This window comes from Schistocerca piceifrons, chromosome 5, assembly GCF_021461385.2.
Source record: "Schistocerca piceifrons isolate TAMUIC-IGC-003096 chromosome 5, iqSchPice1.1, whole genome shotgun sequence".
NCBI classification, from domain to species: domain Eukaryota; kingdom Metazoa; phylum Arthropoda; class Insecta; order Orthoptera; family Acrididae; genus Schistocerca; species Schistocerca piceifrons.
In genome coordinates, this window is record NC_060142.1 from 322,319,121 (window position 1) to 322,345,573 (window position 26,453).

A 26,453-nucleotide genomic window follows, 5' to 3' on the forward strand; every position below is an offset into this window, starting at 1 on the left:
ACGAGGCAGGTAGTGGAGGAAGATGTTAGAGGCAAAAGACCATGGGGAAGACGATGACTCCGATGGATTGATCAGGTCAAAGAGGATATGAGTACACTGGGGCTGTCTGAAGAAGCATACATGGACCGAGGATGCTGGAGGAGGCTGATTGGTGAGGCCAAAGACCGAATGCGGCTTGTGTGGCCAATGCAGTATGTATGTAAGTAAGTAAGTAAATCTAGGCAGAGAATGTAGGAGTAGAACTGAAAGTGACCATGTATATTTAGGTGTTTGGTTGGATGGTTGGACGGGAGGAGAGGGAGTTAAGGGTCTTAATGGAAGCTCATCATGCTCTCATTCAAGGGATTGCCCATCTGCAGTTACGAACATCAGCCACCAGAAATTTGATCAAATTTCTACAGTACGCAGGAGCGGTAAAAAGCAGGTTTTGAAAGCAATATTGATGCCAGAAATGAGCAATTGCATGAGTGACAAAAGTACATCACTCTGGCCAGTCCCAGATAGCAGACGAGTTCTGGGTCAGGATGAACTACAGAATGATGAAAGAAATCCATTCATTTTCACAGGAGAATATTGGAGGCCATGGGAAAGTGTCCAAGTAAATGCCCTTCAGAAGGCTCCTTGGAGCTGGTGGGCAGCAAAGGCTACAAATTTGGAGCTTTACCAAATACAGAAGTTGTCGGCATACAGAGTGGGGGTAACTAACGGTTTGACAGAGGTCACTAGCCCATTAATGGCGACAATGAAGGGTGTAACGCTCAGCACTGAGCCCTGAGGGATGCCATTCTATTGGACTCAAGGGAGCTGATTACCAAATATAACTTGAAATGATTGGTGGGATAAAAACTGGCAAATAAAAATCAGTTGGAGGGTAAGTAAAATATGATGTTGCGAGGCAGTGTTGTATGAAGACAGCAACGAAATGTTGGCATTTAGGAAAAGCTAGTCAGATTGCGAAAGCCATCTTAACCAGATAGTCAGTTGTAGATCATCATCACTTATAGAGGGACAAAAGGTGCTAAATTCAAGAACTGAGCACAATTGTTAGCCTACCTTCAATTCAAGCATTTTGCACAGCAGGTTTGAGACGCTAATCAGTCAGCAGCTACTAACATATGACACACTTTTGCTCATTTAAGGACTGCAATGTTGACAATATCTCTCCACTGCGAAAGGGAAACACCTTCTGGCCAAATACAGTTGAGGGCCCTGAGTAAACAGAGACTGAGATGCACTCAGTTGTTTGGTCATTTGATTATGAATTGCATCAGGGTCTGCGTCCGTATTATGACGCGAGTCATGAGACTGATGCACTTACCAGTCAGTAAATGTTTCATTACATAATTCAAGGTTACTGTGCCAGGGGTTGATAACCTGCGAAGTGGGCCACAACAACTTCAGAAAACTTATGCATATGTAGAAATACCACCAAGAAGGAGGGGACTTTGAATAGTTGCTGATCCTTGGCAGCCCACTAGACTACAGAGTTCGGTTCACATCTGGGATCAAGATGTAAACCTTTGCAAGGAAGAGACAAAACACTCCTTTTTACTGTCTTTAATTAGGTAGTGAGCATTTAGACCAAGCCACCTAAAACTGATGAGGTCAGTTGTGAAGGATGTTGCTCAAGATGTTGAGGGTCCTGTAGAAAGGAGGATAGAAGTTCCAGCAACAGAGACATCTTCAACAAGGGATGAAGGTGATGGCAGAGGTATACAATTGCCAGAGATTCCAAGTGGCAATTGCTCTATTGGGTGGCGACAAAGAAGTGACAGTATTACTGGAAAGATACTGTCATCACAAAGATCATCAATTAATGACCATTGTAGTGAAGCCACGAGATTGGGTGAAGAGATCATAAGGTCAAAAGCCAAAATGGTACCATGGGCAGCACTAAAATGGATGGGATTACAATAATTGAAGACACACAGATCAAAATCTGACAGAAGCTGGTCAATAAGAAGGCCCCTACTGGTACTCTCCCACGAGGGACGGACTGCACTGAATTCCGCTAATGGGAAAAACAGGAGAGAGTTGTCAGATTAAAATGAACAAATCAGGTTAAGTAAGTGTCAGGCCTGGGTGTAAGTAAATGGCACAAGCAGTGATCACTGGAGTCATATGCATTAGTAGTGTTTGCTGTTTCAAATATGGTATGAAGAGGAATCCACACACCGACAATACCTGTGTGAACCAATGTACAGATCCCTCCAGATGCTCTCTCATGGCGACTATGGCTCCAACAGAATGCAGGGTAACCTTGAAGTCTTAGAATGGTTATCCATGAAATGCATTTGTTGGAGAGCAACAAAGATTACAGAAGGGAAGGACAACACTGCACTAGGAGCATCACAATAACAGACTATGATTTTGAGTCTCTCACAAAGTAAAACCTGAACGTAAGGACGGATGAATACTCTGCTGTCTCCTTATTGTCTGGCACACCTAAACATACAAAGTGGACCCATCGCCTATCTAAGAGTTTGCAAAATTCTCAATCCATCTGCAGTGTTTTGTTTTGTGCTGTTTTGTTTTATTTTAGGTCAAACACACCTATAACACTAATATGAAAAAGGAGTTAAAAAAAGTGCCTACATGTTAATCCCAATTGATGGAAGGAAGAGGGCTAAGAAAAAGGACTACTAGTTAGAGAAAAGTCCACAAAACATGGTGTAGAGGCAATGGAGGCATCCAACTAAAAGTTAAATGTCCTTTGCCACATTGTCACAATGGATAAAGAGTAAAACATGGTCAACAGCCCACGTGTTGTTTGCTAAAACGGCCAATAACTCAAACAGCAAACATACATGTGCATTCAGTCAGGAAATGGCGAACCGTCAGAGGTTGATGACATTGAGCACAGAGTAGTGGGAGACAACCACCTAACAAACAGCAATGGCTAAAATGGCAGCACCCAATATGCAACCTAGCTAAAAAGATCTTGCAACAAGACGGCCTAGAGGAGGTTGGCCAACCCGCTGGGAGAGGTTTAATACCTTGAAGCTTGTTCCCATGAAAGAAGACAAGCGGTGATGCCAATGTGACACCACCTACCGACATATGGCAACATCGGGAGAAATGGAAGAACTAGTGGGCTGAGGTAGGCGGACTGCAATCCTGGCAGCAGCAGCCTTGTTTCACGTGAGCCTGACCAGGGACCCGCATTAACATTACAGTGGCTACCTCTAGAACGAGCAAGTGGAATCTTTCTTGGACCCATTGCACTTGCACTTGCACTAAGGGATGGATTGTGCACAGTACACTGATGCTCTGACGGACACAGAGCGAATCGGATCAATGACAGAATTGAAAAGCCTGTGTTACCAGATGTACTGCATGGCCTGATACAGGGCAAAGTGCTCTGCTCTAAACACTGAGCAGTGTCCTGCATTCCGGAAGTGGATTCCGTCTGTGTCGAAGGCACACTTGACACCACAGTCAATCAGAGAGCCATCAGTGACACAAAGGTACTATTGGTAAGTTCGGTGGGACGGTTGAGAAACTTACAGGAATAGATAAAATTTGGAGTAGTTTCCTTAGGAACCACATGACATCCAAGGTGAACACAGACTGCCACACAAATCTAATGGTAAAGGGTTCCACCCATGGGGAAAGTTGCAGGTAGCATGCAATTACACTGCCAGGGCAATAGCCGAAAGTAAACTCCAGGAGGTAGCAGAGAAGAAGAACACACCCCATACTGGCAGTCAAATGAGTCATCAAAAAAGCCATAGGATGGGTGACTGGGCATGGCAGACAAACAGCATGCATTTCCGCTGAGGAGAACATCACGCCAATATAATCACGGTAGTTCGGCAGCTTCTGCATAGATACACTCAACTGAGCTAGTGTAAAAGACACCAGTAGCCAAACGTATTTCACAATGGTGGATTGTATTTAGACTGTGTAAGATGGACTGATGCATAAATGAAACACCCATAGTCTAGTTTCAAACGGACAAGGGATTGGTACATATGGAGGAGGGAGGTCCGATCTATTCTGCAGGAACATGTAGGACACTGAGGGACCAGGTACAGCATATGGACGGTAAGACACATGGAATGATCAAAAAAGTTTTCTATCCAGCATGAGCCCCTTGAATCTGGTAGTTTCAGGGAACAGAAGAGCAACAGCACCCATGATGTAAAGCACCACTCCTGGAGAGACTTCTGTGGAGACCTACAATAGACCACAAAGTCATCAACGAAAAGAGCTGGAGATGCTCAGAAGAAGACAGGCCATAATACAGTTAATGGTTGTAGCAAAGAGGATGACACTCAGGATGGAGCCCAAGGCACCCGTTTTCCTGGATAAAAGAGTCTGCCAAGGCAGAACCCAAACTTACCTTGAAAACACGGTCTTTTAAAAATTCCTGAAGGAACCGAGGCAGGCCGCCTCGGAAGCCCACGTGCAGAAAGTACTGGGGATACCAGTCAGCCAGCAGGTGTCGCAGGCTTTCTCCTAATTAAATAGCACAGCCACAGTCTGATATTTCCACAGAAAACCGTTAATGACATGTGTTGGCAAAGTGACATGATAGTGAACTGCAGAACGGCGTGCATGAAATCCACATTGTGCAGTGGTTAGTAAATTGTGAGACTTGAGCCACGATACCAGCTGGGCATGAATCATACATTCCATCACCCTGCAAACACAGTTGGTGAGAGAAATGGGGCACTAGCTAGAAGGAAGGTATTTGTCCTTAGCAGGATTATGAATGGGTATCACAGTGGCTTCACCCCAGCATCTGGGAAACGTGTCATCTGCCCAGATGCAATTGTATGTATGAAGGAGAAAGTGCTTGCCTGCAGGAGACAGGTGCTGCAACATCTGAATGTGTTCATCATCTGACTCTGGGGGGATCATCGGGATGATGTGAGAGTATTCACAATTCTGAGAGGAGAAAGTTATCATCTGAGCCCATTCCACTCGTTTCCGATGGAGGAAGGCAGGGTGAGAGTGGGTGGAACTCGAAACCTCCCAAATAGCAGCCTAAAGTGTTGGAGATAGCAATTCTGTCCACAATGACATCATCTGCCACAGTTTCGCAGGAAATTGGGGAATGGACCTCGATCCAAGAGAGCCATCAGAGGTTGGCCTACACGACTGAAGAGGGAGTTTCGTGGGTTGTGCAGGACGTATTTCCCACTAAATGTATTTCTTTACATCTTTTAAGGAAATGTGTTACTACTTCTGTAGGCTCCTGGCATCTAGTGGCAGTCTGCTGCAACAGTTGTAGATTCTGTTTGTTGTGGAATATAGCCTTCAGGACTGTCAGACGTACATGTTCCACCAAACACTGGTGTTGTAATTGTGCTCGGGAAGTATGACCACAACCAAAGTAGCTTCTGGAAGGGGATTGGGAATTATACTTATCACAAAATTGATCTGTTATCTGTGGTCCTTGGGAAGTGTACTTACCACCAACTTAGGGGTATCCCAAAGCTTTTGGGAATGTCTTACCATCTCTGTCTATGCCTGACATCTTTTGGTAGTACACTGAACCAGTGGTACGAAAACTGCTATGACAATGTCGTGGGGTGCTACTGTTGTTGGGACACATTACTTCGCTTCTGCAATATACATTATTGTGACCTGTATCAGGTCGTACTTTTATTGCGTGATAAAGTTTCTAGTATTGTTTTCCCATTGTGGTAAGTACACTTTAATATCAATAACCACCATTTTTTTAAAATAAAAGGAAATATGAAATAAAAACTGAAAACACTGTTCATTATTTTTTTATGTGTAATAGCAACACACAACAGCACACAAAATGGAAATGCAAAATTAGTTTACCACCATAGTTTTACTATCTCACAAAGGTAGCCATGGTGATATATGTACGATACTTTTTGGTCCTAAGTCACAAAAACAAATTTATCAAAAGATAAATATAGTCAGTTGATCACAATTCTAATAGGATAGCAAAAAAAAAAATTATCTTCACTGAGCTGCTACAAAATATGTGCATGTGAAAGGGTTAAAAGAACAAGTAAATGAAATCCAGCTAGCTTTTTTTGCTATCCCAAAGAATGTGACAATGCTGCATACACAAAAGATTATAACTAACGTAGTTTGTCATCATAGGATGTCAGTTGAAAATGTGGAGAAGCTGCAAATTGTGTTGCGGCACGCTCAGTCCACAAAGGGACTAGGACATGGCGCGGTAAAGATGAAGAGCGACATATGGTATGCTGTGTGGTGATAAAGATAACATTTGTAAGATACTCTACCTGGTCATCACAACTGGGGAAATGTCATTCGTCAAAGGTCACCAAGGAGAAGTAAAGCCTCCAGTCAGCGACCTTTTGTCTTTGTTTCATTTCTTTGAGCCTTTTCAGCCTTTGCAGTTGGCAGATTACTCAGATGTTTGTTGGCTGGAGGTATGTAAAAAGTCTTCGCCTTCTGTCCTTTCTGGCCTGCCTCTTGTGTAGCAGGTGATTTCGTTACTGGAAGTGAAGATCTGGTGCCTTGTTGCATAGCTGGAGGGGGAGGAGAAAAAAACGGATGCTTCCATGACACTGGGTGATTTTTCAGCTGCAGTGCTGAATTTGAGGTCGCAAGTCTGTGTGGCCGTGTCCTCTGTGTAGCGAAGCATAGCAAGAATGGTACTGTAGGTGTCAGATGGTAAAACACTGGGATTTTGACTCATCAATAGCTTACGAGTGACAGGGTAAGGCACTTTTTCTTCACCTGGATCTGCTGGACGGTCCGCTCATCGAGATACATGGGACATTCTTGGGATGATGCTGCAGGGTCGCCATTGCAATTGATACAACGGGGAGAATAACGTGGGCAATCACCCTCATTCGCATCCGTACCACAAGTAACACATTTGGCCATGTTTTAATAGGACATCTGAGTGTGGTTTTAACATTGACACTGGTAACAGTGCATCAGGTTTAGACTCTACAGTCAGACAGTGATGTCTTCATAGCTGGCTTTGATTTTTGATGGAAGCGCTAGTCTACCAAATGTGAAAGAGTACCTGTAGGCACTAAGGTTGCATCAACTTTTTTCATTACCCGGTGGACTGCAGTGACGCCCTGATCAAAGACAAGTTAGGATTTCTCCCTTGGTCAGAGCGAGGTGGCGCAGTGGCTAGACACTGGACTCGCATTCAGGAGGACGACGGTTCAATCCCGCGTCCGGTCATCCTGATTTAGGTTTTCCGTGATTTCCCTAAATCACTCCAGGCAAATGCCGGGATGGTTCCTTTGAAAGGGCACGGCCGACTTCCTTCCCCGCCCTTCCCTAATCCGATGAGACCGATGACCTCGCTGTCTGGTCTCCTTCCCCAAAATAACCAACCAACCAACCCTTGGTCAGATCATCAAGTAGCCTAGTGTAAATAACATCATGTGAAGAATTCAGCAGTCGATGGGCCTCAACACGAACAGTACAGTCATGGAGGAGTGAAGCTGCAAGTAGTTGTTGGGCTTGAAAATCACAAATGGCGTCCAAAAGCAAAGTGCAATTACATAAAGGAAATCACGATTTTACAGATCCTGCATCAACACCTTTCTGAATAATAAACAGTTTAACCATAGCAAAGGACTGACCATCTTCAGTACACAGTACAACGAGGAACTGAGGTTCTTGGAATCTTTAACCTCATTCTGTTTATGTTTAGTAGATATAGTCTGAGATGGTGAGTGGCTCATTGCGAAAAAATTTCCCACGACTGCCAGCGTCTCCAACAGCGCGCTCCTTCCTACTGTGGGCCCAAATAGCAAAACTCCTTTACTACTTTAAGTGTCTCATTTTCTAATCTAATTCCCTCATCGTCACCCGACTTAATTCAACTACATTCCATTATCCTCGTTTTGCTTTTCTTGATGTTCATCTTATATCCTCCTTTCAAGACACTGTCCATTCCAATCAACTGCTCTTCCAAGTCCTTTGCTGTATCTGACAGAATTGCAATGTCATCGGCGAACCTCAACGTTTTTATTTCTTCTCCATGGATTTTAATACCTACTCCAAATTTTTCTTTTGTTTCCTTCACTGCTTGCTCAATATACAGTTTGAATAACATCGGGGAGAGGCTACAACCCTGTCTCACTCCCTTCCCAACCACTGCTTCCCGTTCATGCCCCACGCCTCTAATAACTGCCATCTGGTTTCTGTACAAATTGTAAATAGCCTTTCCCTCCCTGTATTTTACCCCTGCCACCTTCAGAATTTGAAAGAGAGTATTCCAGTCAACATTGTCAAAAACTTTCTCTAAGTCTACAAATGCTAGAAATGTAGGTTTGCCTTTCCTTAATCTATCTTCTAAAAAAGTCGTAGGGTCAGTATAGCCTCACGAGTTCCAATAGTTTTATGGAATCCAAACTGACCTTCCTCGAGGTCGGCTTCTACCAGTTTTTCCATTTGTCTGTACAGAATTCGCATTAGTATTTTGCATCCATAACTTATTAAACTGATAGTTCGGTGATTTTCTCATCTGCTAACACCTGCTTTCTTTGGGATTGGAATTATTATATTTTTCTTGAAGTCTGAGGGTATTTAGCCTGTCTCATACATCTTGTTCACTAGATGGTAGAGTTTTGTCAGGACTGGCTCTCCCAAGGCTGTCAGTAGTTCTAATGGAATGTTATCTAATCCCGGGGCCTTGTTTTGACTTAGGTGTTATGTAGCAGTGAACAATTAAAGGAGAAGAAATAAGAGCTTTTAGATTTGCCGATGACATTGCAATTCTGTCAGAGACAGCAAGGAATGGAATGGACTGTGTCTGAAAGAAAGGAAGGAAGGAAGACAGATTGGGTTTAGCGTTCCATCAACATCGAGGTCACTAGAGACAGAGCAAAAGCTCGGATTGTGTCAAGGATGGGGAAGAAAATCAGCTGTTCCCTTTCGTAGGAACCATTCTGAGATCTGCCTGGAGTCGTTTAAGGAAATCACAGAAAACTTAAATCTGAATGGTCTGATGCATGTATGAACAGTTGTATATCATGTAACTAAGGACGAGTTACTGAACAGAACTGGGGAGCAAAGAAATTACTGGTGCAACCTCACTAGAAGAGATCAATTGGTAGGATACATTCTGAGACACCAGGGGATCACCAATTTAATACTGGAGGGAAGTGTGGGGGCGTAAAAATTGTGGAGGGGGACCAACAGATGACTACAGTAAGCAGATTCAGAAGGATGTAGGTTGTAGTAGTTATTCAGAGATGATGAGGCTTGCACAGGATAGAGTAATGTGGACAGCTGCATCAAACCAGACCACAACAACTACAATTAAGACAGAACCATTTTGTAATTTATTAAGTAAAGAGGTTTCCACAAATACATTTTCAGTATTCTCCACAAAGAACATTGGCTTAGTAGCTGTAAAGAACCTCTGCTTAATAACCAGAAAGAATCCTATGCGAGTCCAGATGGAATCAGGCATTGAGGGAATAAGTTTCTGCAGTTTGCTTAATTTTGATTTCCTTACATGGCTTAAGTTATCTGTACTGATGCATTAAGGTCTACCTGAACTGACTGCTGCAGCAACAAGGCCACCAACTGATAACTTCTGTCTTTCCACTGCACCAGATATCCCCCATGAAGATATCGAGGGCTCTCCACACAGGTGCCACCAGACCCGAGCAACGGCCACCTACCCTGACTGCCACTGCCCAGAATTCTGGTGATTCCAGTTACCTACTCATTGGCATATTCCAGGAGACAACAGCTCAGACAACAATGAGGCATCCCCTGCATAGTCAGGGGGCTACAACAATACTACTGTTACCTGAAGACCCCCGCCCCCACCTCCCTGCTCCCTCACGGACTGGCTACCATGCTGTGCACTGGGAATCTTCCTCGGACAGCCTGCTCTTCCATAAAAAAAAAGGGGGGGGGGGTTTGGAAAAACTATAATCGATGTGCTATGAGCAAGCTGGGTAGTCAGGAGGAAATCTGATCTGGAGATCAAGTCTGAGAAAAGACACAGTCAGAGAGTAACACTGCAGTAAAGGAAAGGAAGGAATATTGCAATGGCGTGATGCCCATGTTTATCATGCATTTATTCACTGCAGAAGAATTGTAAGGGAAAGGTTGAGCTTCAAGCACAGAATTTCCATACTGGGTTAAAAAAAAAAAAAAAAAAAAAAAAAAAAAAAAAAAAAAAAAAAAAAAAAAAAAAAAAAAAGAAAAAAAAAATATTAATTGGTCACAGTTGCTCTACATGGGATGTGTTTGGTTGCTGAGATTAAAGGTCACTAAACATCAAAATTGTTAGCAGTAAACTAGATGAATTGAAGGAATTCGGCTACCTTTGAATACATTACCAGGAAAGGAGGACGACATAGAAAGTAGATTAAAACAGGCAAAGAGGGCATTCCTGGCAAAACAATGTCTACTAGTATCAAATATTGGCATTAATTTGAGGAAGAAATTTCCTGAGAATATGACTGGAGCACAGTATTTTGTGGAAGCGAATAATGGACTGTGGGAAAACCAGAAGAGGAGAATCAAAGCATTGAGATGGGGTGCCATAGAAGGATACCGAAAGTTTGGTGGACTGATAATATAAGCAATGAGAAGGTTCTCCGCAGAATCGGCAAGGAAGGGAACATGGAAAACGCTGACAAGAAGAAGGGACATGCATTATGACATTAAGGAGTAGCTTCCTTGGTACCTGATGGAGCTGTGGAGGGTAAAAACTGCAGGGGAAGACAGAATTAGTGATGGAATCAAAACTATCAATTCATTCGGTTGTAGTTTTATGTATCAGTTACATAATTATCCATTCATTTCTTTCAAGTATATCTGGTCTGTAAGCATAACCAAATGGAAACAGCCAATGAAGCCCATTTTAGTTCTGCATATTGACTGAATTACCTATTCTTTCTTTTCAAGTGAAATCGGTCTGTGGTACTTCCATTAGTTGAACTAACATAATGGTTTACAATCGTGGTACACACAACCCCGGAGGGTAGCTCAACCACCGAGGGCATTTGAAGACATCTCAGGGAGTACGATAACATTAAAATAAACATTATACATTCATTTAATTATGCACTGAACACAATAATTTTTCTTTTCATTGCTTACAACTTATTGGATGTATTGCCATGGAGAAAGTGGTTCCAGATGCAATTCGCGTAACTAATTGAGCTGTATCGTTCGCAAAACAAAGTTCAGCACAAAAATGTTCCCTTAGGGGTCAGTGAAGAAGAAAGGAACCCTGCCAAATTTTTTTGAGTTTTTGCATTCCATTTTCCTGAAAATGTGTTACGATGTCCATTAACTAAAAACTAATCTAGCCTCATAGATTATGTGTGCATCTTCTGTGCTCCCTATGCAAGGAGGAGGTTCAGTTGCTGGTGGCATGTTTGTACTGTACATCAACTGGGCCTCCTTGAGCTGGCGCAATACAGTCCTGCAGTAGGAGGAGACTGCTGGCCTGCTGGCAGCTGGGCCACCTCCTGATACTGGCTGCACTCCTGGCAGCATCAGGAGCCTGCCAGCAGTCGTGCCATATGTCATGGGGGGAAAAAAAAAAGATTGTCAAACCAAAAGACTGGGTGAAAACACTCGTACAGCAGACATGGCCACAGAGACTTGCTTCACTCAATTGGGAAAAAAAAAACTGACTGAAGGGAAAGACAATTGCCTCAATCATCAGTTGTGAAAGACATTCTGTTGTTACATCACTATGGATGGGAATATATTCAACAAATAATGATTAAACTGATGGCGAGAGAGAGAGAACACCAAAGACATGTGGCAGTGTGTTTCAAGCCTTAAGTGGTCTGCACTCTACTATGAGAAGTTCTGTCATATGAATAGTAGGGGCTCCAAAACCGCATAAACTAAATGTAAGCTCCATTAGCTAATCCGACACCCTTGTGATGCATTTACGACGCAGAGATCATGCTGACAATACAAGCAAAAGATAGACTGCTACTCACTGTGAAGATGACATGTTGAGTTGCACACCGATACAACAAAAAGACACTTACACATTAGCTTTCAGCCAATGCCTTTTTCAGCACATTTCATGCACAGATGACCGCCATGTCCAGCAGTTTGGGACAAGAATGCAACTGTCATGTAGAACAGAAACAGCAATCTGGAGGAGCTGAGGATGGGAAAAGGACAAGAGGATACAGGTGAGTGGAGAGAAGAGTGCTATCTGCCACAGTGTGCTGATGTGTGTGTGTGTGTGTGTGTGTGTGTGTGTGTGTGTGTGTGTGTGTAAGGGGGGGGGGAGGAGGAGGAGGAGGAGGAGGAGAGGAGCGAGGAAGGGGGAAAAGGAGGAGGGGGAGGAGGAGGAGGAGGAGGAGGAGGAGGAGGTAGGACAAAAGCGGTGGAAACTGTTGGGTGGAGAGTAGGTTACTGTAGATTCAAGCCGAGATAATTTAGGAAATGGAGAATGTGTTCTAAGGATAAATCCCGCCTGCGCAGTTCAGAAAAGTTAGCGTTGGATGGGAGGATCCAGACGGTCCAGGTTGTGAAGCAGCCACTGAAATCAAGCATGTTATGTTCAGATTCTACTCTGCTCTTGGCCACAGTTTGGCAGTGGCTGTTCATCCTGGTGGACAGGTGGCTGGAAGTAATACCTATACAAAAAGCTGTGCAATGATTCCAACAGAGCTGTTACATGACATAGTTGCTTTCACACATAGCCCAGCCTCTGGGGGAGGTAGGATAAGCCCTGTAACAGGACTGGAATAGGAAGTGTGGGTCGGCGGACTGGACAGGTCTCCTACCCGGGTCTTCCAGAAGGATTAGAATTGGGAGTGACATAGGGATGTACTTGGATGTTTTGGAGGTTGGGTGGGTGACAAAAAACCAGGCTAGGACATCAATCATTTCAGGGCATGTTGATAGGTAAAATTGGGGTGTGTGTGGGGAAATGGCACGAGAGATTTGTTTGTGGACTGGGGGACAGTGCTTGTCTGTGAAGGCCTTGCTGAGACCCTCAGCATACTGACCAAGGTGTTGATGGGATGGCAGTATCTGTCAAAATACAGGTGCAATTGGTGGTTTTAACATGGACAGAGATATGGATGGAGCCTTCAGAGAGGAGGTAGTCTACATCCGGGAAGGTGGCACATTGTGTTGAGGAGGACCAGGTGAAGTGGATGTGACAGAAGGTGTTGATATTGTTAAAGAATGAGAATAAGAGGTCTTGGGCCTGAGTCCAGATCGTGAAGATCTCATCAATGAACTTCAACCAGACTAGGAGTTTGGCGCTTTGGAAGGTTAGGAAGGTCTTCTTCACATGACCCATAAACAGATTGGCATGGCTGTGTCATGGATTTGTATGTATACCTTCGCTTCAGAGGACCAGTAGTTGTGAGTTAGGATAAAGTTGGTACGATGTAAAGAACGAGGTAGTGGGTTTGGATTGTGAAGGACACACAGAAAGGTTTTGTTCAATAGTGTTCACTTCCATACAGCTTGGCCACATGAGGACGGCATATCTGCAGTGACAAGATTTCCCTTGCCCACCATACTGAGGGTCTCATCAAGGTCTTCACAACAGGCACTATCCCCCAGGCCTAGTACGCAAACAGATATCCCGTGCCATTCCAGACAAACCATTGCCAATCCTAACCCCCAGCCTAGAAAACAGGGTTTTACATCACACAGGGAGACCAAAATCTTAACTTTTTCCATTAATAATTCCCCTCAAAAACCAAGATAAATGTGCTGGTATTTGGTTATCTTTACTTTGTTGGACCCCATAGATAAAATGGATACTCTGTCTTTCCACATGTGCACACTAATCCTCATCTAAAGTAAAACATTAATGTGGAATACCATACCCGTAACAACATACAAGTTCTTTAGAGGGGTAACTGTGACAGGATTTTGCGGATTTTGCTGCGCCATAACAATGCCTGTTACTGAAAGGAGGTGGCTGTTTTAAATCAGAATGGATACATTCTGCGCTTTGTTTATTGAAGACATATGGCCACCAGCATGGTTCACTTAATTCCCTTCAGTGGTACCACCCACTCTGACAAAGGGCTCTCCCCAAGTCCAGCATGCCCTTAAAGCAAAACTACCAAGCATGGATGTCACTGCCTTAAGTCCTTGTGTTCTAAATATGAAAAACGTATCACTGAAAATAGTTAATTTTCCATTTTTGAAACATAATGTAACTGGATAAATTAAAAAATTTCACCAAGCATTGGCAGGAGAACACCCGGGGTTCTGGATGACTTTTCCACAGTATCCCCATTTCCTAAACCTTGCCAGTCCTTTTACTTCATCTCCCTTCCTTTCCCTTCAGCCCCTCTGCCAGGGGGAGGAGCCACTGGCTCCCGAAAATTGCAATTTTCTCCTGTCACCATTTGGTGGATACATTTTTTAAATAAGATAAATACTAACACGAATTCTTTACAGACGAATGGAAAAACTAGTAGAAGCCAACCTCGGGGAAGATCAGTTTGGATTCCGTAGAAACACTGGAACACGTGAGGCAATACTGACCTTACGACTTATCTTAGAAGAAAGATTAAGGAAAGGCAAACCTACGTTTCTAGCATTTGTAGACTTAGAGAAAGCTTTTGACAATGTTGACTGGAATACTCTCTTTCAAATTCTAAAGGTGGCAGGGGTAAAATACAGGGAGCGAAAGGCTATTTACAATTTGTACAGAAACCAGATGGCAGTTATAAGAGTCGAGGGACATGAAAGGGAAGCAGTGGTTGGGAAGGGAGTAAGACAGGGTTGTAGCCTCTCCCCGATGTTGTTCAATCTGTATATTGAGCAAGCAGTAAAGGAAACAAAAGAAAAATTCGGAGTAGGTATTAAAATTCATGGAGAAGAAATAAAAACTTTGAGGTTCGCCGATGACATTGTAATTCTGTCAGAGACAGCAAAGGACTTGGAAGAGCAGTTGAATGGAATGGACAGTGTCTTGAAAGGAGGATATAAGATGAACGTCAACAAAAGCAAAACAAGGATAATGGAATGTAGTCTAATTAAGTCGGGTGATGCTGAGGGAATTAGATTAGGAAATGAGGCACTTAAAGTAGTAAAGGAGTTTTGCTATTTGGGGAGCAAAATAACTGATGATGGTCGAAGTAGAGAGGATATAAAATGTAGGCTGGCAATGACAAGGAAAGCGTTTCTGAAGAAGAGAAATTTGTTAACATCCAGTATTGATTTAAGTGTCAGGAAGTTATTTCTGAAAGTATTCGTATGGAGTGTAGCCATGTATGGAAGTGAAACATGGACGATAAATAGTTTGGACAAGAAGAGAATAGAAGCTTTTGAAATGTGGTGCTACAGAAGAATGCTGAAGATTAGATGGGTAGATCACATAACTAATGAGGAAGTATTGAATAGGATTGGGGGGAAGGGAAGTTTGTGGCACAACTTGACCAGAAGAAGGGATCGGTTGGTAGGACATGTTCTGAGGCATCAAGGGATCACCAATTTAGTATTGGAGGGCAGCGTGGAGGGTAAAAATTGTAGAGGGAGACCAAGAGATGAATACACTAAGCAGATTCAGAAGGATGTAGGTTGCAGTAGGTACTGGGAGATGAAAAAGCTTGCACAGGATAGAGTAGCATGGAGAGCTGCATCAAACCAGTCTCAGGACTGAAGACCACAACAACAACAACATGTACTCTTGGACACTCAAGGTGGTAGGAGAGGAAGGGGGGCAGCACAGGCACAAACCGTGCATTCTCTGCTGAGTCAGGGGCCTACCACCACGCAGGTGTTGTGTACATTGCGGCACTACTGAGAAATTCTGAAGACACAACAGAGACCAAACCCAGTAATGGGAGCCATTTGTAAATGATTCAAACAGGTAGTTGGACTTAATAAAAAGGCAAAGTTGAGTAACAAAGCAGAACAGGGTCAAATCAACATCGAAAAAGGCATCTGTTGGAGATTAAGTTGAATGAAAAGAGCGAGTTCAAAACCCGTACTGCATTACAGGAAGAGGAGAAATGCTGCAATAGTTCATGGCATACAAAATAGTTCTAGATCAACTGGTGGGAGGGTGGGAGAGGGGTGGGGGAAGGGATGTCATCTGCTACATCATAAAAAATATTTATTCTGAAAGACAGCAGACTAATGAAATCACAAACTTCACATGGTGTAAGAAATGTTTTTCTCTCTAGGTCCGTGCAGTTTTTTAAATTATTTTCTGTGAAAACAGTCAGAAAATCATAATACATGTCATCTTTCATACATACTCTATTATGCCCTACTTTCATAAATTTATTAAGCAATAGTTTTATAAATTTATACTATGCATATGGCTGTATCCAGTGTTCAGCTGTCTTCATCCCATTCCTGTACTCAATTTGAATCTGAATTTTTGCTGTCAATTCTGTATAGTTATTTTTGTGTGTGTTGAATACTATGTCTAAACTGCACTCCAGCTATCACAACCCAAATTTTAGTGCAGTTATAATTATAGTTGAAACTGCAGTAGCAATACAAGTAAATGCTTTTTCATACCGTTGCAGCGTTTAGTCCTAAAGCTTGGATCAAGTAAGTAGGCAGCCACAGGTACACAGTATAGCGCACCAGCTTCAGACAAAGCACTGCAACAGCCATCTCCGCAACAAGCGGAAGTCTCCAAAGTTCAAGCAATGATGATCGTGGCCTTGATGAAGAACCAGTCTGAACAGATGGGTGCTCTTTGCCAGGTACAACTATCCCAAAGTCAGTTGGTAATCGCATTGACATCCATGCAAGAAGTGATAGAGCAAGAACCACTGCACCCATTGGTAAGTAGACAAGACGCCAACCATATGCCGCTTGCAGCCACACTGCCAGACCTGTAGCTGCAGCACCACCAGCATATGCTGATGTTGACATTAGTCCAAATATAGTGTTTAGTGTCCTATCTGGAAACCTGAAATCACAAATAGAAGAAAATTATTTAAAGTACTAAAAGTATCATGGGAGAACAGAAAAATACAGCATCTCAAAATGAAAATGTGGTGGCCCCCTGGAACAAATTTTAAACTGAGATCAAATATCAGCTGGTCACCCAAGGACAAGTATCACTTGGAAAAAGGATAGATACCATGTTTTCAGAATTGCATCACAAATACAATTCTAATCCTTCAATACAGAAAGTTTTTTTGTATGCATTATACATCCTCATAATAAATGCATGTCCCTATTTAACAAAACTAGATATAAATTTACAGGGTGTCTCCAACACAGGGTCAAAACGGTACAGATAGTATACGATCTGTGATTGAGTACTTCAAGAACAAGCCTTAATCATCAAAAATGACTATTTAGTATTTTACCAACACACATTATTTCAGTCTTTGACATTCTGAAGGTAATGGGAATAAAATACAGAGAGAAAACATTTGTTATCTACAGCTTGCACAGAAACAAGACTGTAGTTATTAAGAGTTGGAGGACATAAAAACTGAAACAGAGAGAGAGAGAGAGAGAGAGAGAGAGAGAGGGGAGGGGAGTAGTAGCATATCCCCAATGTGATTCATTCTGTACATTAAGCAAGCAATAAAGACAACCAAGGAGACATTTTGAGAGAATTACAAATCAGTTGGAAGAAATAATGCCTTCGGCTTGCTGATGACAGTCTAATCAGGTCGGAGATGGCATAGGACTTCAAACAGCGATTGAATGGAATGGACAGTGCCTAGAAAAGATCATCAATGAAAGTAGAACAATGGTAATACGTGCAATCAAAGACATGCACATGAAAATAAATGTGTATCTAAATAGGAGATGCATAACATTCATTTGATCAGCCACTTCAAAATAGCACTAAAGGTGGTGTTGATAACCAACGATGACGCCAATGCAAAGAGTAGAGGTTGTGTGATATCTGTAGTATTGCGCTGCTGATTACTTAGTAAACATTACCACGAGTAATAAATTTTCATTGTTCAAAAGTATTTGGTCTGTTGTTCTTATACACACACTGTAGCCCCTTTTAGTGGAATAAATCCAGATACTGCTGTGCTGAACAAGTCAACAATAATGTGATTAATTTCCCATTTGCAAGAATGAGGATCAGTTCCAGATATGAAGAGGACTGTGAGACCAGCCTTTTTGACGACACTCAACTGGGTGAGGCAAAGATGTGATGCGAATTCACCTGGAAAGAGTTTGGCAGTGCTTAGAAAGTGATGCAAAATTTAAAATTTCATGTGTACCATGTTTGTAGTGTCCAGAAATTGAAGTCGAAGTACAAGAAAAGTCTCTAGCATACTGTACATAATTTTGGTCAGTTGTTGACACCCACTGAATCGCAAAATGGACCGTGTGTTTTTTTTTTTTTTTTTCATGTGTGAAAACTCAAAACTTATGAATTTGGTCAACTGAAAATCTCCATGTGTTCCATTAAAACACCTTGCACTGTCAGAAAATTAGAGCGCGGTGTGCTGTATCATGTAATCAGAAAGTGAAGCCTATTTTCTTTGAGACTACAGTGAATAGTATTGTGTACCACGATGACATTACACAATTTCTTTTGCTTATTGAGGCTCATGTACAAAACAGATTGAGCAATGCTGGGATTAGGCTACAACCCTGTCCAACTCCCTTCTCAACTGCTGTTTCCCTTTCATGCCATGACTCCTAATAGCTGTCTGGTTTCTATACAAGTTAGAAAAACTTTTTCTCTCTGTATTTTATCACTGCAACCATCAAAATTTCAAAGGGTGTAGTTTAGTCAACACTGTCTAACAGTTTCTCAAAATGTACAAATGATAAATGTAGATTTGCCTTTCTTCAACCTGTCTTCTAAGGTGAGATGTACAGTCAAGCATTGCTTCCAGTGTTTCTATATTTCTTGGGAACTCAAACTGATCTTCCCCAACATTGGCTTCCACCAGTTTTACCTTTCTTCTGTAAATAATTAATGTCAGCAGTATGAAACCATGATTTATTAAGCTGACTGTTCTTGCCTGTCAACACATGCATTATTTTGGAATGGGAATTATTACATTCTTCTTGAAGCCTGAGGGTATTTTGCCTGTCATATATCTTGCACCCAGGTGGAATAGTTGCCACTCTTCCAGGGATCTCAGTAATTCTGAGAGAGTGTCATTTACTGCAGGAGATTTGTTTCGACTTTGAAGCTTCAAAGTCCTGTCAAGTTCATCTCGTACTATGTTATCTCCCATTTCAACTTCCTTTACCTTCTCTACTCATTCTATAATACTATCTTTGAACTCTTTCTCGTGTACAGCCCTCCTACCTACTTTTTCCCCCTATCAACCATTCCTTCCTTGCTTAGTATGGGCTATCCACCTTGTTGTTGTTATGGTCTTCAGTCCTGAGACTGGTTTGATGCAGCTCTCCATGCTACTCTATTCTGTGCAAGCTTCTTCATCTCCCATTAACTACTGCAACCTACATCCTTCTGAATCTTCTTAGTGTATTTATCTCTTGGTCTCCCTCTATGATTTTTACCCCCCACGCTGCCCTCCAATGCTAAATTTGTGATCCCTTGATGCTTCAGAACATGTCCTACCAACCGGTCCCTCCTTCTTGTCAAGTTGTGCCACAAACTCCTCTTCTCCCCAATTCTATTCAATACCTCCTCATTAGTTATGTGATCTACCCATCTAATCTTCAGCATTCTTTTGTGGCACCACATTTCGAAAGCTTCTATTCCTTTCTTGTCCAGACTATTTATCGTCCATGTTTCACTTACATACGTGGCTACACTCCCTACAAATACTTTCAGAAACGACTTCCTGACACCCAAATTTATAATCGATGTTAACAAATTTCTCTTCTTCAGAAACGCTTTCCTTGCCATTGCCAGTCTACATTTTATATCCTCTCTACTTTGACCATCATCAGCTATTTTGCTCCCCAAATAGCAAAACTCCTTTCACCACTTTAAGTGTGTCATTTCCTAATTCCTTCAGCATCACCCGACTTAATTAGACTACATTCCATTATCCTCGTTTTGCTTTTCTTGATGTTCATCTTATATCCTCCTTTCACGACACTGTCCATTCCGTTCAACTGCTCTTCCAAGTCCGTTGTTGTCTCTGACAGAATTACAATGTCATTGGCGAACATCAAAGTTTTTATTTCTTCTCCATGGATTTTAATGCCTACACTGAACTTCTCTTTTGTTTCCTTTACTGCTTGCTCAATATACAGATTGAAATAACATCGGGGAGAGGCTACAACATTGTCTCACTCCCTTCCCAACCACTGCTTCCCTTTCATGCCCCTCGACTCTTATAACTGCCATCTGGTTTCTGTACAAATTGTAAATAGTCTTTCGCTCCCTGTATTTTACCCCTGCCACCTTTAGAATTTGAAAGAGAGTATTCCAGTCAACATTGTCAAAAGCTTTCTCTAAGTCTACAAATGCTAGAAACGTAGGTTTGCCTTTCCTTAATCTTTCTTCTAAGATAAGTTGTAAGGTCAGTATTGCCTCATCCAAACTGATCTTCCCCGAGGTCGGCTTTTTCTAGTTTTTCCATTCGTCTGTAAAGAATTCGCATTAGTATTTTGCACCCGTAACTTATTAAACTGTTAGTTCGGTAATTTTCACATCTGTCAACACCTGCTTTCTTTGGGATTGGAATTATTATATTCTTCTTGAAGTCCGAGGGAATTTCGCTTATCTCATACATCTTGCTCACCAGATGGTACAGTTTTGTCAGGACTGGCTTGCCCAAGGCCATCAGTAGTTCTAATGGAATGTTGTCTACTCCCGGGACCTTGTTTTGACTCAGGTCTTTCAGTGCTCTGTCAAACTTTTCACGCAGTATCGTATTTCTCATTTCATCTTCATCCTCTTTCATTTCCATAATATTGTCCTCAAGTAAATCGCCCCTGTGTAGACCCTCTATGTACTCCTTACACCTTTCTGCTTTCCCTTCTTTGCTTAGAACTGTCCCTTCTTTGCTTAGAACTGGGTTTCCATCTGAGCTCTTGATATTCATACAAGTGTTTTTTTTTTCTCCAAAGGTCTCTCTAATTTTCCTGTAGGCAGTATCTATCTTACCCCTAGTGAGATAAGCCTCTACATCCTTACATTTGTCCTCTACCCATACCTCATTAGCCATTTTGCACTTCTTGTCGATCTCATTTTTGAGACGTTTGTATTCCTTTTTGCCTGCTTCATTTACTGCATTTTTATATTTTCTCCTTTCATCAATTAAATTCAATATTTCTTCTGTTACCCAAGAATTTCTACTAGCCCTCATCTTTTTACCCACTTGATCCTCTGCTGCCTTCACTACTTCATCCCTCAGAGCTACCCATTCTTCTTCTACTGTATTTCTTTCCCCCATTCCTGTCAATTGTTCCCTTATGCTCTCCCTGAAACTCTGTACAACCTCTGGTTAGTCAGTTTATCCAGGTCCCATCTCTTTAACTTCCCACCTTATTGCAGTTTCTTCAGTTTTAATCTACATTTCAAAGCAACAGATTGTGGTCAAAGTCCACATCTGCCCCTGGAAATTTCTTACAATTTAAAACCTGGTTCCTAAATCTCTGTCTTACCATTATATAATCTATCTGATACCTTCTAGTATCTCCAGGATTCTTCCATGTGTACAACCTTCTTTTACGATTCTTGAATCAGGTGTTAGCTATGATTAAGTTATGCTCTGTGCAAAATTGTACCAGACAGCTTCCTCTTTCATTTCTTACCCCCCATCCATATTCACCTACTATGTTTCCTTTCCTACTCTCGAATTCCAGTCACCCATGACTATTAAATTTTCATCTCCCTTCACTACCTGAATAATTTCTTTTATTTCATCATACATTTCATCAATTTCTTCATCATCTGCAGAGCTAGTTGGCATATAAACTTGTACTACTGTGGTAGGCATGGGCTTCGTGTCTATCTTGGCCACAATAATGCGTTCACTATGCTGTTGGTAGTAGTTACCCGCACTCCTATTTTTTTATTCATTATTAAACCTACTGCTGCATTACCCCTATTTGATTTGTATTTATAACCCTGTATTCACCTGACCAAAAGTCTTGGTCCTCCTGCCACCAAACTTCACTAATCCCCACTATATCTAACTTTAAGCTATCCATTTCCCTTTTTAAGTTTTCTAACCTACCTGCCCGATTAAGGGATCGGGCATTCCACACTCCGATCCATAGAACGCCAGTTTTCTTTCTCCTGATAACAATGTCCTCTTGAGTAGTCCCCGCCCGGAGATCCGAATGGGGGACTATTTTACCTCCGGAATATTTTACCCAAGAGGACGCCATCATCATTTAACCGTACAGTAAAGCTGCATGCCCTCAGGAAAAATTACGGCTGTAGTTTCCCCTTGCTTTCTGCCGTTCGCAGTACCAGCACAGCAAGGCCGTTTTGGTTAGTGTTACATGGCCAGATCAGCCAATCATCCAGACTGTTGCCCCTGCAACTACTGAAAAGGCTGCTGCCCCTCTTCAGGAACAACACGTTTGTCTGGCCTCTCAACAGGTACCCCTCCGTTGTGGTTGCACCTACGGTATGGCCATCTGTATCGCTGAGGCACGCAAGCCTCCCCACCAATGGCAAAGTCCATGGTTCATGGTTTAACATTCATACAGCTGCTTCTCTTTTCTCCAAGGATTTCGTTAATTTTGCTACTGATGGCATCTCTCTTTCCCATGTCATGCATGCTTCAATGACTTCCAATCCTGCTTATGTCTTTGGTATTTTTTTGTCAACTTCATTTTTTAGATATATTTTCCTTCTGTCTTCTTCATTTGACGTACTTTTATACTTTTTCCTGTGGTCAAATTCAACATCTCCTATGTTACCCAAATATTAGTACTAGGCTTGTTCTTTTTACCTATCGATCATCTGCTGCTTTCTTCACTACATCTGTTAAGCATACACATTCATCATTTGTCATGTTCAGTCAGTCATTATCTAATGCTCCCATTGAAACTCGCAACTACTTCTTTTCCTTTCAACTTATCCAGGTCCTATCTCCTTAATTTCCCAACTTTGTGCAGTTTTTTTCAATTTTAATCTCCTGTTTATAATCAGTAAGTTATGTTCAGTGTCCATAACTACTCCTGGAAATGTCTTCCAGTTAAAATCTGGACTTAAATACTCCTTTTATACAATCAATTCAGAATTTTCTAGTGTCCCCAGGTCTCTTCCACATATACAATCTTCTTTCATTATTCTTAAGGCAAGTGTTAGTGATTTCCAGTTGCCCATCACCATTAACTTTTTGTGTGCCATAACTATCTGAATAATTTCCTTTATATCATTATACATTCCTTCAATCTCTTATACATTTGTGGAGGTAATTAGCATATAAACTTTTACTATTGATTACTTTTGAATGCATTATGGGAACAGCAGTGATCAATAAAATTGTAAATAATTACTATTAAAAACAGTCTTGATCACAATTTATTTTATAAGGTGACCGGTTTCGACCACTGCTGTGGTCATCTTCAGACCATTGAGTGGAAACCCCTTTCTGTTGGAGAATCACAACTGATTGTGATTCTCCAACAGAAAGGGGTTTCCACTCAATGGTCTGAAGATGACCACAGCAGTGGTCGAAACCGGTCACCTTATAAAATAAATTGTGATCAAGACTGTTTTTAATAGTAATTTTTTACTATTGAGGTGCATGCCACCTTCGTGTATTTTGGCTACAATAATTTGTTCACTAAGCTGTTCATCGTTATACCCTAATTCCTATTTTTTTAATTCATTATTACACCTATCCTGCATAGTCCTATTTCATTTTGTGTCGACAGCCCTGTACTGACCTGACCAGAAGTTCTGTTATGCTTATCAACACATTTCATAAATTTGCAATATATTTAACTTCAACTATCTATTTTCCTTTTGAATCCTCTAACCTATCTAATTGATAAAGGGATCTAATATTTCATGCTCCAACCTGAGGTTTGATAGTTTTGTTTTCCCTGAAAGTTATATTTTGGGCAATTCTTATCCAGAGATCCGAATGGAGCACTATTTTACCTTCAGAATGTTTTACCTGAGAGGATGCCATCACTTAATCACACGGTACAGCTGCATATCATTGCGGAAAAAAGGGGGAAACATGGCTATAGTCCCCCCCCCCCCCTTGTTGACAACTGTTCACAGTAACAGCACAGCAAGGGCAAGTTGGCTTATGTTGCAGGGCCAGGTCAGTCGATCAACCAGACTATTGCCCACCTGCAACTACGGATAAGAATGCTGCCCCTTTTCAGGAACCATGGGTTAGTCTGGCCCCTCTGCATATACCCTTCTGTTGTGGCTATCTGTACTGTTGAGGCATGCAGACTATCTCATCTTGGCAAGATCAAGGCTTGTGGGGAGACGTTCTCTCTACACTTTGCATTACTGTTTTCAGTTAAGTGGATTCATGTTGCTCCTGTATGTTTTCTAATATTGTCCACCCACTTTCTTTTAGTAATTGTCTTCTTTTACCACTCAAAAGCCAGAAAAGGACTTCATATCCCCATCTACAATCCATTTGCCTGGCTCCATGTCCTGCCCCCTTCTGTTAATTTTCGAAGTCCAAATTAATATCTTACATTTCAGCCTGTTTGTTATCCATCCATCCCTCACTCACTCAGCAACACTCAGTTTCTGAATGGTTTTCATACTGAAAATCCACACCATACTGCCATTTGTCAAAACTGACACTACACACCAATTGCAAACATTCTGTTTCAAACCTATTGTAGCTTTGTCTTCAAAACTTTGCAGGACAGTTTTACTCCAGGTTTGTTTCTTTCACTGCCCCAAAAACAAGGAACTTAACAATTTGTTGTATGCCTTCAATACTTCTGATTCATCTCTCAAATAAATCAAATGTTTAAAGGAAGTTCTGAATACTTTTAAAATACTCTTTGTTCTCAGTTACTGATGTAACATGATTCTACCCAACAATAAATATAACTGCACCTTCTCGCATTCTCTCAAAGATATTTCCGAATAGTTTTATGGAGTTATCCACATTCTATAATGTTGCTACATAACATTCCTCTTTAATAGTTGCCTAGAAATATTTCAAATTTTCTCTCTAGCCCTCTCTGCACCTGCAACATCTTTTATTGCTTGCGTAAGTACCTTTGATAAATAACTGATGATTTGGTATAATCTATTTATTAGTATGCTAAGGTCATAATTTCGATCTGGTATTTCTTCTTTTAATCATGTCTGGTAGTCTCTCTCTTTTTTCTAACTTTGTCTTCATTATTCCTCCACACAGTAAGAGGCTATGGCCACTTCAAAGTCTCATGTGGTTTAGAATCATCATATCCTGTGCAATTCCCTTGTTGTTTGATAAAATAGTGAATTTCATTTTTTGTTCCACTTTGAATGTGTCAAGTACATTTTTGATTTATTTTCTTCAGGATGACTGCAGACAAAACCCAATCTTACTGGCAAAAAAAAACTATTGCATTGTCCGTGTCATTTCTACAGCCATACTGAAAAATCAAGTTTTAGTTTTTGCCCTACTTTTGAGTTAACACTCCATCTCCCAGATTATAATTTCTGGTAGGATCTTCTGCCAGTTCATTGAGGTCTTTGTATTTCCTCCTCACAATGTGAGCCCATAAGTGCACAGACTAATTATTTCTGTGGAAGAGATTTTCTTTATTTTTAAAACAAATGTTCCCACTCTGTCCAAGATTGCTACATATCTGTTTTTAAAATTATTTCTTGATTACAATAAAGCCTAGTTCTGAAATTCCTACTTGCTCTGTTTCACCATAATAGCACACATTTCCCAATTTTAATTCAATTTGTTCTTTGATCGATATCTAATTATATACCATTTGATTTAAACTATAACATGCCTTTCTGTTTATTGATACACATGTTACATTTGTTTATGTCAAGAGCCAATTTTACAACCAGCAACATGTGTCTATTCTCAGAAGGTTTTGTTCCACTTCACTAAAATCTTATGTTGTTGAAATTTCCCTAATTACCACATACTTTCAAAGCTTTTAAGATCACTTTTACTTAATATACTTCTCTAACATATTTCTTTGGTACAGTTGCTGTAAGTCATTGAGGATAAGACAATCTTTATACTTCCTAGCAAAGATTTCATATACGTGTACAGCAAGCCACTACCAAGACCCTTAGCCTGATTCTGAGACAACTAAGAACAATGAACTAGATACTACAACTTCTCAAAATAAATAAGGGTGCCATGTTACAGTATATTCCCATAGCCATGCTTCTCTTTACTGGACGAGAATAAGTGACCAAAACACATCTGTTCTGCGCAAAATGTTTGTGAATCCACACATGTGGCAGTGAGTTCCACTGATTGAAGTTTGATCTGGGCTAGCTGACTGACATTGGAATTAAATCACTTGGGTCAAACACTACAGGGGAGAGGGGAGGGCGGGGAGGGGGGGGGGGGGGAGAACCACCACACATTAAAATTCTTAACATCAACTTACTCCTATTCTTGAGTTATTACAATTCCTAAACATCTGATTATTTATTTTGATTATGTCAGATACACAGATGATGCAAACCATTACAATGATATTAACAA

At 41.3% G+C, this 26,453-nt stretch overlaps 1 protein-coding gene across 1 annotated transcript in view; it reads right to left on the minus strand.

The window, feature by feature from the left end:
• LOC124797942 (putative glycerol-3-phosphate transporter 5) overlaps positions 1–26,453 on the minus strand; it is a 60,463-nt gene that overhangs the window by 7,653 nt on the left and 26,357 nt on the right. The window contains exon 3 of the mRNA XM_047261078.1: positions 16,435–16,834. Within this exon, the coding sequence (XP_047117034.1) occupies positions 16,435–16,834 (400 nt within the window). The remainder of the gene's footprint in view (positions 1–16,434; positions 16,835–26,453) is intronic.